This window comes from Anopheles funestus, chromosome X (genome assembly GCF_943734845.2).
Source record: "Anopheles funestus chromosome X, idAnoFuneDA-416_04, whole genome shotgun sequence".
Classification (NCBI taxonomy): Eukaryota; Metazoa; Arthropoda; class Insecta; order Diptera; family Culicidae; genus Anopheles; species Anopheles funestus.
The window spans coordinates 13,121,107-13,134,623 of record NC_064597.1 but is presented as its reverse complement, the minus strand read 5'-3'; the positions used below and the strand labels follow the sequence as shown (position 1 = coordinate 13,134,623).

General features: G+C 42.0%; 2 protein-coding genes across 3 annotated transcripts in view; one reads left to right on the top strand and one right to left on the bottom strand.

Annotated features, from left to right (window-relative positions):
- The window catches only part of LOC125767943 (nascent polypeptide-associated complex subunit alpha, muscle-specific form), a 100,236-nt gene extending 89,748 nt beyond the window's left edge, over positions 1 to 10,488 (bottom strand). Inside the window, exon 1 of one of the 2 annotated variants that reach the window (XM_049434957.1) lies at positions 10,049 to 10,488. The gene's annotated coding sequence lies outside the window, so the exon portion shown is untranslated. The other variant, XM_049434946.1, reaches the window with a different exon arrangement.
- Positions 10,489 to 10,535: 47 nt separating this feature from the next.
- Positions 10,536 to 13,461, top strand: LOC125767986 (vitamin K epoxide reductase complex subunit 1). Its single transcript, XM_049435057.1, has 2 exons — positions 10,536 to 12,006; positions 12,806 to 13,461. The coding sequence occupies exons 1-2, from the start codon at positions 11,822 to 11,824 to the stop codon at positions 13,149 to 13,151; spliced, it is 531 nt and encodes a 176-aa protein (XP_049291014.1). The 5' UTR covers positions 10,536 to 11,821; the 3' UTR covers positions 13,152 to 13,461.
- The last annotated feature ends 56 nt before the right edge of the window (positions 13,462 to 13,517 follow it).

Sequence of the window (13,517 nt, the reverse complement as noted above, 5' to 3'; positions counted from 1 at the left end):
CCCGTGATTGTCCCCCGTCTACACATACCAGCGCAATTCTATTCCCCGGTGAGCAGATGTGTGTAACAGGGGAGGTGTAAATAGAGACAGTTTAGGCCCTTTTTTCTTGTCGATCACATGGAATTAGCTGCATGTGCGTGTGTGTGTGTACCCAAGAAAAAGATTTTGTACCAAGCTAAAACAGAACATATCGGACCGTGTCGGTATGATAGTGCAAATCAAGAGTAGTTTTCGTGAATGAAAAAAAAAACAATCCTTACATTCTACCCTGGAATAGTAAACCTTTACAAATGCACTAAATGTGTGTAATTTTGTAAAAAACAGAAAATATGTTTCTCTTGCTCTTCTTCTCTCACATTTTTGGTAAGAACAGAGCATAAAACTGTCGGGACCATCAACCCGGAACAAAGGAAAACCCACCGAGTGCTGCACACCATGATGTATCGATCAGAAGGGAAAGACCCAAAGCAAAAAGCAATCTACCCAGCCAGCGAACCACTCTCGCCACTCACACCAGCTCATGCCCTCATGCAGAACTAAACAACACAAACAAAAAAAACGAAACCCTTCCCATCTTCCCATTATAGTTGTGGCTCCACGGCCAGGGGTCCCGGCTTAACAAACTACACACAATCCGCACAAACGCATCGCCCGATTAAAAAGCCACACACCGAGAGAGGGTAGAAGCGAGATGCGAACAAGAATGCAGCGAACGCGCACGCACACCAACACCAACACCCGTAACGGTGTGGCCGTACACAAAAGGTTATTAACACTCGGTTTTTCACTGCACGGCCCTCGGGGTTGCCGTTTTGTTGCCGCACTTCCTTTTCCCGAGACCGACAAACACACACTTGCATCGAGGGCTCTCGTCGAGGACGTGACGATCGAGCGAAACTCGACGGAAAATCTTTTGCTCTCTCTCTCTTTCTCTTTCGCTCTCTTTCCCGTTCCATTTCTTGTGCATGCTGTCACAAGATTTACTGGTAGGTTTTTCTTATTTAATGAAACGAAAGATGGATTTGTAGTGTTTTTTTTATTCTGTGTGTATGTTTTTTTCGTTCGTTATTAACAGTGTGCTGCGTGTTAACCTGCAAGAATTTTGTGAAACAATCAACAAGCACGCACACACACAGATAAACCGCACAGATGAAGTGTGGCAGCCGTGTAATAACGCTAATAGAATTACCAAATTACACTGACTTATAAAAGGGAAAGAGGAAAACAAAACAAAAAACCACCAGTAAAATAATAATTTGGTTGCATTGGCATTTTCTGTTGTTGTTGTTTCAATCAGCTGTAATTTGCCAATGGGACACTTATGCAGACTGCACACACAAGGAAACCAAATAAAGATGTGTTTATTATAAATGTTTTTTTGTTGTTGTATCAAAAACAAATCCCGTCTGTTAATGCACTTCTCAACAGCAAACAGAAAATGAAAAATGCACACTCAACCAAATAAATAAAAAAAACACACACAAAGAATACCACAAGCTTCGCTTCCCACCCACTTCGGTGCGGTCGACAGTGGGTGGAATGTTGCCCTGTTGGGTCACGGCGAAAAAACAACAACAAAAAAACGAAAGGAAAAGAAAGCGCACAAGACAGGAGAAAGATAAATATAAATAAACAATCATAAGCCATTTGAGCCTTGAAGCTAGGAGGCGCGTTTTTGAGGAGCAGTACACACACACACACAGAAGATACCTCCGCTCTGAAATCACCTTCCAACCCCCTTTCACCCCATTGCGCAAAGTATCAAAAGATGGGAGGGGTGGGTCGTAAAAGTAGCGAAGAGATCTTTCACTGAGAAGAACTGTTGTTTATGTTTATGCTTCATGTATTTCTGTTTTGTTTTTGTTTCTAATACCACCCTCCGTTCCCCTTTGATACTTTTTGCTCTTCCATTTTTTTTTTTCTGTTGTTTTACCACTTCCTGTTCGTGCAGTTTCGTGCTAAATTTCTGCTTTATTACTCTGTATATTATTTCTTTTGAAGAAAAAAAAACCTAGAGCCTACCATTAATAAAATGCGCTATAAAATGCCAGAGCCTAATAGAAATGGTTTTTTTTTCGGGCGTTGATTATCGGTTCGTTTGCCAACAAAAAGAGATTGCCAATAAAAAGAAACAGCAAAATAATGGAAACAAGACGTAAATCTTCAACAAAGTACAGTGAAGCGCCGATTATCCGGGCATTGCTGGGACTCAATGGTGGCCGGATAATCGAACAACACGGATAAAAGGTTCACAAGGTTTGGTTGACAGGTATGCGTTTATATAATACATTTTAATATTTGCTCTTATTTTTCCTACGGTTAAGTAGCTGTCCTTGCTGTTCATGAATTCTAACAACTCATCAGCATACGATTTTACAGAGTTGAAATCTTGGGTTGGGTTTTTCAGTCACTCATCTTCTGATTCTGAAAAAGATGCATCGTCCGTATTGCATCTTGTTTCTATAATAATAACTGTGTCGCTTTTGAATTCGTATCCAGGATAATTAGTATTCTCTCTTCTGCGCTTTCCTTGCCTACATGTTCCAAACATGATAGTTTTTAAAGATTCTTCCGATCCTTAGTTTATACAATCCTTCAATTTCCGAAGTTTTCAGACCGAAGTAGAGTTATATCCAGAACTTTCTCTCAAGCCTGAGCCAATGAAAATCTGGTATCAACAATAGTCATTTTTTTCCAGAAATCTATTACTGTTATACACAGTGTACACATGTGTGTACTTCCTGTTCCTTGGAAAATACGAAGGAAAAAAAACATGGCTGGATTCGATATGTCATTTCAGAAGCGATTATCCGGTTACCATTTATCCGGTTGTCCCATTATCCGTGGAGCTCGGAAATGACAGTTCCAAAGGCGAATTGACATATGTAACTGCAAACCGGCGATGAAATGATATAAAAGCCTCAATAAGAAATGATACAATTGACTCAAGTTCGACCAAATAGAGCAGATTTATTTTGCAAAATGCACATTACACACTAAACACTAAGGTTTATCAATAAAAAGAGTTGTGACTATTATCCGTGATATTCGCTTATCCGGCAGGGGCCGAGTCCCGATGAGCACGAATAATCGGCGTTCCACAATATATGACAGCTCTGTTATGAATAGTTTTGTTTTTCACAGCCGTTGTGTTACAACTCGTGCTTTCGAACACTCTTCTTTACACTTTTAGTAATACAATCGTTCGATTTTTTTTACAAAGGAAAGCTTTAAATTTGACATCTCTAAATTGGTTTGACAAACTTTTTTCGTACACCAGCCGGTTAAACTTGGTTTGCCATATCATGTGCCACAGTTTTGATTTCATCTGTTGCAACTGCTGTCAAATCTTCTGCCACGGATTGCAGTACCTTCAGTGCCACCTTTCAATTGACAACCCCTGCAACTGAAAGAATCCACCTAACCAAACACTTCTGCACAGTGTTACACATCTTTACCGTCCCTCTTAAATCTGATCCACCATTTACCATTTTAGCCCGCGTGCAGTTAACACTGCAATCGAATTAGCATATTTGCACTGGCCGATCCGATCGGGGGGCTTTGGTACACGTTAACGCATCTTAAAGAGGTGCGTTTTTATGATCTTGCATGAGATTCAAGCGAACCATTAAAGGCACCGGGAGAAGAAACTGAACGGTTTTTGTTGTCGGTGTGTGTGTGTGTTGCGTACGATGCACCTGTATCAATATTAGCATTTCAGTGGAGTAATTGAAACTTACATCATACAGTTTAACCTCATCCTACTGCCCGTGTGTATGTGTGTGTCCGTCGATTGGCCTACTATCGAAATCGGTTTCTATCAGGCCCACCCCTTCGTGCAAACACGGCAATGGAGCAGATTTTTTAAGCCCGGTTTCTTTTTTTCACGCTCTGATCGGAGGCGGAAAGTAGATGGAACGGATGTGAAGGGAAAGAGTAATAAATTCTACACCCCAAAAACGTTCAATTGAGGCATGTTTCCGTTCGGCCCGGTTTGACACATCACATCCACGTACGGCGAGCGGATCATCGAACGATGGATGGAAGTATTTTTAACGCCTTTTTTATGAGAATTCGAAGATGATAGCTCTAAATCTGCTGCACGATCGGCATCACACACACGCACATGCCCGTAGGGGTTGAAAGGGAGATAAGGGAGAGGGAAAAAGTGAGGATTGAAGAAACAGAGATTTCGTCAGAAAGGTTTCTTAATGCAAACAGTGGCACTTTTGATGTTGCTTCAAATAATGAAGGTTAGGAAACGGAATGTTTTATTTATGCTTAACATATAATAGGAAGTTCAACATAGCTAAGATATTAATAGTTTTGTACCACATTTACTCCAGTCAAACAGCAATCATGTTAGAAAGCAGAATTCACCTAACATCGTAAGGGCAAAAACTGCATTCCATGTTATGGGATGTTGCAATTGTGTAATCCAGAGAATGACATTCGAACTATTCTCTACTTTCTCTCTATTTTGTTTTTTTCGGGCCTCTCTTACTCTCTCTCTCTCTTCCACATGTGTATGTGTCAACCAGGTTAGGGAGAATGGCCGAACATTTGATCGAAATTGCACTGAAATAAAAAAAAGAGTAGAAAAAATTGCATCTCCTCTAGTTTCAAGGTTAGAGAAACTCCTACACGGGCAGATGTGTGTGTGTGTGTCTGTGTGTATGTGTTTGTAATGACTTTATCAAGATGAATGGTAGAAAATGTCCTTTCCGAGAAAGCAGTCGCAAGTTGCAATGGTGTAAAACATATCGACAGCAGCATATTGTTGGACCTCTTTTTGAGACATTCATTCGAAGAAACTTTATAATTGGTATAATGGTTGGAAGAAGTTAACGGTAGTAGTTGAAAGCAATCAATATCGAAACCTATCGAGAAGAATCGATCTTTACATCCGGTGCTTCTCTCAAGGTCGTGTACATTGGAATCCATCCATCAAATAAGGGCAGATATTGAGTGCCTGTCAAAAACACTCAATTTCGCGAGCCTAGACAAATGACGCTAGGTGTAAAGTATGTTTTAAAAAAACATTGTACAACAGATTATGCAAGCTATATATATAGAACTAAATATTATGAAATTATATTACCTAACCGACATTATAGCAATGACCTTACGGTTACGCTAATGAGCGATAACAATTGAATTGTATGATGCCGTTTGCTCGGCACAGCAAACAACGTTTACTATTGTACTTCATTAATGATTGACCAGCCATAACTAAACAAACAACCGATAAGAAGCTTCATACACCGTTTCTTTAAAGTGATTTTTAACGCGTGCAAGTGCGCGGGTTAACAATAATATGATCAATGTGTGCAGCGAAGGGAGTAAACCCATCGTGGTGTGTTTATACAAACACGGCCCGAAACAGATGTTTTACGTGCGATGATCCAGCAGCATGAGTGGGAGCGGACCACTCAACGTGATTGCAGAATAAAACCCACCACGGTAGCTGTAACAAGATTGTGACTATTTAGATTACAGAAGAAACGGCAATAATCTGGCTTTTGGTCTGTCTGATTTACACTTAGTGCAAGGACTTCATCCAAAACCAAAACATTAATGTTATAGCTGTTGTCATGCAATGTTCCAATGTCTATAACTATTGGTTCATAGTTTGGAATATTCGCTCTCAATTGTTTTTGAAAGTAATTTATCATTTATGAATTTGCAATACAAATTTTATGCCCTGAACATGTTTTCAACAGCAAAATTAATTACAAACTCTTCAAAAAGCGTAACTAACAGAGCCCGTTTCTAATATAGTAGTACAGTAGAACGTCGATTATCCGGGAGCGGATTAACCGGCGGGCGGATTAACTGTGCGCCGAAAATTGACAGCTTTTAAAACCTTCTGATGTCAGTTTGGTTAAAATGATTTAAATCGTCACGAAACGATATATTTGAAATGATTTTATTTTACATTTTAAATTTTAATTGTTAGTTGATAATAATTTGCTTGATTCAGAATCATTTCTGGCATCAAAAGGACGGCCATAGTATAGTATATAGATACTATATACGCTTTATCTAGATACAGTGGAACGCCGATTATCCGGGCTCATCAGGACTCGGTCCCTGCCGGATAAGCGAATATCACGGATTATAGGCACAACTCTTCTTATTGATAAATATTAGTGTTTAGTGTGTAATGGGTGGTTTTTTCTCATTGTATCATTTCCTATTGAGGCTTTTATTTCTTTGTCATCGCCGGTTTGCTGTTACATATGTCAATTCGCCTTTGGAACTCTCATTTCCGAGCTCCACGGATAATGGGACAACCGGAGGTACCCGGAAAATCGGCGCTCCACTATATATGAATGACCTTGATAATTGAGAAACTATTTTCCGTGGAAATCGATTAACCGGCATCAGTCCGCTCCCGAGCACACCGGATAATCGACGTTTTACTGTATATGTAATTCCACAAAGAAAACTCTACGTTAAAGTAGATTATTTCTTAAGTTAGCAACATGAAACTTTTCAATGTAAAAAAAACACCTGCACCTACGTACACAAGTGTATCCTTCCACTTATAGTAACGTTTTCTGCTGTGCTAAAGAAGGAACTCACATTGAATTGAATTCAAGCGTTATATCACCCGGATACATGTCACAACCGTCACAAAAGCTAAACGGCTATCCTTGACCCCTGTGGCGGTACAAATCCACGTCAACTGATATCCTTAATGTACGAGTTACAATATCTACGAAAAGGTAGGTCAAATTGGTTGCTCGTAAAACAATTCAACAACACCCGACTCTGTCGGTGATAAACACAGTGAAGGTAAATAGCGACCGTTCGTCATGTGGCCTTCGTGTCTAGTTGTTTCTGCTTGTTTTGGAAATATTGGGTGCAATTAAAAGAAAACAACAGAACAGACAGACAGTCGGGTGCGAACCGCGCATAATTCGCGAAAGCTTACAAGTTCGCTTTTGGGGGGGAGGAAGGGAGAACATGGTCGCGTCAACCGCCCCGTACCGAAGGGGGAAAGAATTTCCGTTTGGGACATTATCCAACGCTATGCGATACGTGTGTTTTGTTTCCAGTGGGAGACTAATGCGGGAGTCTTGGATACCGAGACCAGCGGGTATCAGGGGATTCTTCGGTCGTTCTCTTTCCCTCGTTTCTGTGCTTTATATAGCTTCCACCGTTTCGTGTTGCGTTTTCTACGCCAAAAAGCATGCAAGCGCACATGTATCAGCATGTCCCAATGTCCAACAGGAATCACAAACGTAACGTACTATAACCTTAAAAAAATAAAGAACTACTATGGCTATTAAACAAAGTTTAGGTTTGCAACTCACAGCAAAAATCTGCTTCCAGCGTACTGCTGCTGCTGCTGCTCCCTTTGCCTGTTGTTGGCTGCTTGGCTATTGGTTGTGCGGTTGCGGCTGAGCTCATGCTTGCATTGGTTGGTAGGGTTTTTGAAGAGGGCTTTTTCGTTCCTTTTGCTGCCGCGTTCCGTTCGCTCGCTGCGTACGTTTGGCTTTCGTTTTGTGTGCCCGGGTTCAGTTGGTTGCTGACATGGCTTGATTGCTTGCGGGTTTTGCTTGGTTCCTTCTCCTGGCTGTCCGACAGTACACCACTAACACTGTGCCGATCCCCCGGGTTTGGGTTCTGCCAGCGGACCACCATTACCAATCGTACCACACAACAAAAAAAAACCATTTCCCCACGCTAGTTCCACACCGTTACCGGGACGACCTGCGGCGCCTCGACGACTCTTTTTGCCAATTCTTTTCTCGGGTGTATTATGCACAATGTGGTTGTGTTGATTCCGTTGTGGAACGGTCTTCGGAACGGTACGGGGCATCGGGTTGTTCTGTCGTTCGCACACAACGACGATTTGCACAACACACATACCCCGTTTATTGTAGCACATACACACACGTACAATTACGCGAACGTACACGGGTGAACGTGCGCGCGCGCGCGCACACACTTGTATGTACACCACGCACACACACTCCATTACGAGACGGGCACAACGAGGCACACGCACACACAAAGAGACAGAGACAGAGCGAACGTGCGACAGACGAACCACGAAATGGACATCGACATCATTTGGTGCAAAACAAGACAACAAGAAAAAAAACGGTTTAGAAGGTTGATTGTTTTCTCTGGACGCTTTGACGGGTTGGAGGCTGCGATTTGGTCTCTTCCTTTTCCCCCATTTCATTTCTTCATGATTTAGGCTCCTCCATCGGCTAGGTGCGAGCAGTATTGAGACTTCACAGGCACAAAAAACAACCATAGCACACGCACGCACACACTTCCTTTTTTCTATTCGCGCACACCGATCTTACGTCACGGGACGGCCCTTCCGATAAACAAGCAAAATGTAAGCGCGAGTTTTGCGAAACGATACGGTTAAGAAACGTTGCAAGTGAAGGTGGAGTGAATGATTTCAGTATCTTCTCTTCAGCACAACTATTAGGAAGATTTACTAGCTTTTTTTTTCCTTCGAAAAATGAAAAAAAGACAGAAAGCGTAAACTGCGCAAAGGAACAGATAGGAAACAAATGGAATCCTCCAAATATGATTAAAACAACAAATAAACACATATTTTTCTTCCGAGCTAAAACAAACCGCCTTCTCAATCGTACCATTTTCCCGCATATCTAAATACACTGTGTGTGTGCGCGTGTATGTGTGTGTATGCGTATGTGTGCATGCATATTGTTCCTTCCGGTTGGCGTTTCTATAAACTTTTTTTTTCCCTATCGTTTTAATTTTCCCTGCACTCCTTCCATTCCGTCCCATTCCCACAATATATACAAAAAAAACCCTCCGACCTAACACACAAACGCAGCCACACACGCACACAGCGAGGAAAGTGCGCGTGCGCACACGCACACGACGGTCGTTTGGAAAAAACGAGGAAAAATGCTATAATATACAATACCCACACACACACATATTTATACGCGCACGCAACACACAAACAACAAGAAAAGCTCCTCGAGTTTTCTGCACTGATTTTCCACAGAGGAAAAAAAAAACCACAAAGCCCTCAGCAAACCTCTCCGTTCTTCTTTTTTCCATGCTCCCCTCCCCCCTTTAACAAGCATCGTCCCTCACCCCCCCTCCCACCACAACAACGAATCGCTTTTCCTTCAAACCACAAACGCACCCACTCTTTCATGCTCGTTCCGTTCTAGACACAGGTAAAGGTGGAAGGAAAAGAGTTTTGAGATGAAAAGGGCGTTTTTTTTTGGTTTCGTACATTTTTTTCCCTTCCATATCCTGCTATTTTCTTTGGCAGTGCATTTTCCATTGGTACCAATTCACAACTATTAACTTCTGCCTCTTTTTCCAGCACACTGTTTGCTGGGTTTGGCAGGGCACGGGGGGGAGGCCTTTAGTACGGTATGTGGAGTGTTGAGTGAAGGGGTTTTTTTTGATAGCGGAAAAGGGACGGTGTGGAAGGGCGCCAAGTTTGCGGTGGAACCTCTGTTCGGTGTATGCTTAGTGTTTCCCGTGCTCTTCCCTGCTCTTTCCCACCTCACGCACGCGGCTCTTCTTCAATCGCACTCTCTTGTTCCTGGGCCGACTTCTATTTCTTCTTCTTGTTTGCCTTGTCGTCCAGGAATGGTTGTCTCTATCTCTATCTCTCTCTTTCTCTTTTTCGCTCCACGTGCGAAGCGTGCAGAGGGAAAAATAGGATGCGGACTGTTTCGGATTCGTTTGCGGGTTTTTGAAGGTACACTGCAGCAACTCCCAGTGCCGTGTCTGTACGTGCTTTCTTCTCTTTCTTTCGCTCTCGTTCACACGCGCGCGCTGCTCCGTTCTTCGTTTGCGCTCGGGCTCTCTTTTCGCCCCTCTACCATTTTGAACACGAAACACGGACTGTGATGCCAAAAAGGTAAGAAAAAAAAAACGAAAACCGTTCACCGTTCACCATCAACACACACGAACACCGTAACGCAAAACAATAGGGACACTTTCGCATCGGAACAATTTACACTGGAAAACTGTGATAAATTCGTAACCAAAAAAAAACCAGGAACAAACAGCGTTCGACAACCTTCGTTTTCAGCACTCCGGAACAGTGTTGGGTTGCTGTTGCTACTATTAGCTACCGCTGCTGCTGCTGCTGCTGCTGCTGCTCCGTTGCTCTGCGCTACTGCTGCGCTCCAGTACGGTCGCTAACTGAGCGGTCAGCCGTTCAGCGTCGTTAGGTTGGCAGCCATGAGCGCACATGAAAATCGGTGAGCGACCGCTCACCGCGACCAATCTCAAAAAATACACAGCGACTTTGGTGAGCGCCTAATCAATTTCGAGCACGCTGGCTGGAAGAACGATCAATAACGAGAATGGGAGAGAAAGAGAGAGAGAGACCAAGGAAAAAGAAATGCAACAAAAGAATATAGCCGAGAGCAGATGGAGCGAGCGAGAAAAAAACAATCACGCACACAAATGTGCGCGCGCGCAAATTCAACATTTTCAGGGAGTGCGAAAGAGAGCTACATAATACCATTTTTTTTTCTAGCGAGAGATACTTGAGTGGCGTTTTCCAACTGCTCTCTCTCTGTCTCTTTGTTTCACTATATTTTTGTACTCGCTCTATTACGGTAGGACTAACGAAAATTCAATTTTCAATTTAAATGCTTCGCTAATATTATTCCTGGGTGCCGGCTTCTTCTCCACAGCGCGTAAATTCTAATAAGATTTAAATGCGTGTACTGCGTTGATAACTAGTGTGATTCAAAAAATTTCTCTCTATCTGCTGCATAAAATAGTTCGTTGGATATTACTATCGCGGTTCTGCTGTGTGTGATTAAGAAAAGAAGGCCCTTTTGTGATAAAAAGTAGTACAAATTATTATAAGCAAATTAAAAAAATATTATTCTTTGCAAAACAATCAAACTGAAGTGAATAAAACCAACATCGACAATTATTCCTTCCGTTAAACCGATTAAAATCGTTAATCGGAAACCTTGACAGATCGCCACTTTTCTCAAATCTATGCCTCCCGGTTGACAGTTGGTTTGTTGTTATGTTTTGCTTTCTTTGTTTATGCTACGTGCTCTTTATGCGTCTGGATACGGTGCTCCTAATCATGTGTGAAGATGAGCTTTTCCACCTGTTCAGGTTGGCGGCTCTGTGCGGTTTTCCTGTTGACACGGGACACTGACACCTTTTGCCGACAAAAAAAAGTTAAACAAAAAGGTGATTACTTTCCATTTGAACGTTTAGAAGTGTAAATTTGAGACTTTTTAACGAAAAGAAAAAATTTGAGGAATACAATAAAACGTAACATGAAACATTTAATAATAACTTTAAACTAAAAATTTTTAAATATGAAAAATTTAAAGCAATAAAATCATTAAAGAAAAAGTATCTAACTCAAGATTCTCAGTACAACCAAACCAATGGAATAAAAGTTGTAAAAATGTCAACAGTAAAAATTTTAAAGTGCGTGATTAAAACTCGTGTACACCCACACAACTACAAGCTCACCGTTGACAGAAGCCGCTTTGTTTATTTGACCTCTTGACATCAAACGCGCATAAAAACATAGCGTCAAACGTCAGCTGTGGATCGCGAACAAAACTTGCCCACATTATCACAAGACCCCCGAACGCAGAAGTATCGATTGGGTAGTAAGAGCGTAGTACTTTGGTTGTTTTTTCCGTTGCGTTTCGTTTTAGAGCAAACAGCTACTAGCGCTAGTAATGCTACTACACGGTTAGAACCGCTTGATGAGCGAAATACGCCAAAAACATCAGCTCCATATTGCAAACCGTACGAACAGTGATTGAATTTGCACAGCAATCAAATTATAGCGGCAGTCAGCATGAGCATCTTCACAGGCAATTGCAAATGTTCGTACACGGTGGGGCTGGTTGGGCTGAGCGTATGTGGCTTTCTGCTGTCCCTGTACACATCCTACGTAGAGCTGCGTGCCGAACATGATCATTCCTACAGAGCAATGTGCGACATTAGCGAACGCATCAGCTGCACTAAAGTGTTCACTTCAAGGTAGGCTATAGTAAACGTGCGCCATGGCGCAACGATAAAAGAACCAACGCATGTACGAAATTCCAACCCAAAGTGATATTGTTCGAGATCGGTGAGTTTTTATGGCATATAAAGCAATAAATCGATCGCATGCCGGCGAAGCGAAAGCAGACAGTGCCAAAAAGTGAGCACCCGAACAGGCAAATAATCATCACTAATCAACAGCATCATTTGCATATAACTGTTACGGCGCTGTTATACGAGTTGCGAATGTTAAGGATTTGGCTTTTAGAGGCAATAAACTTTATCGTCTGCATAATATAACGCAAGCCGGTAGCCTGACTACTGTAAGAAGGAGAGAAAAAAAAGAACGCACATACGCCCGAAACCAGAAATAACAAACAGAGACCAAAGAAAATGGAATGATGCGAACGTTCAAAGTGCAATAAAAACTGCATATGGATAAAAACGCGCGAATGTGCATTCGGTGCAGTGTTTGTCATTTGTTGTGCGACATATGTTCGCAATAAAATTTAAATCATTAAAACCGTTGACGATTACTACCACGGCGGGAGAGTTAATAGAATTATCTGCTCATGTTGTGTGCATTTGAAATTTGCATCTGTGACACTGTGCTAATTTATAATTCTTACTGCCATCTACTAGTGGAAGAATTCTGAATCGTTTGCAGATTTTCCCATAGCCTCCCATAGCGCTCTAAATTCTGAAGCGAGACTAGCTTTGATGTTGATTTGATGATCCTGAAACTTATCTGTACTAAATGGGGTTTTCTTTTTCTTAATTGTTTCTTCTCCACTAGGTACGGGCGAGGATTTGGTATTGTCGGACCGGTTCTGGGCGACGACTCGCTCCTGAACGTACCGAACGGGTTCTACGGCATCTTTTACTACTTTCTCGTCGCAGCATTCAGCTTCAGCGATCATTTAATCATCTCCCGGCTCAACAGCTACCTGATACTGCTATCCAACTGTCTGTCGCTTTACCTGGCCTATCTGCTCTACTACGTCCTGGAGGATATGTGTATCGTGTGCGTTACCACGTACGCGGTGAACTTTATCAGCTTGATACTGGCACTGCAAAAAATCCAGGTACTAATCCGGGACGAACAGATAATGCGCGCCTTCAAAGTGAGCAAATCCAAGTAGGAAGCGACCTTTCGGAAACATTGCAAAGGCAACAACACACACGCCGTTCGTTTCGTTCGCTTAATGTGTTACGCAAAGGGTTAGTTAATGTTTTGTTTTAGAAGAATGCGAACAAACGATTTCTTACCTCACGACTTTTAGCAATTGTTTATCTTACTGCCGATGCCGTTTTTTGCTTCATCGTTATCTCGTTCCAGACTAGCAGTTTAATGCTTTTCTTGTACTCGGTGCCAAAAAGAAAACTACCTAAATAGCACGATGGTTCAATGTTTGTGATTGTGAATTAATAAAAATCATTTTACGAAATGAATCAAGCCTACTTTTCCGCCTGCCCTAATAAATGATCGCTTGAAGTTGCAATATTCA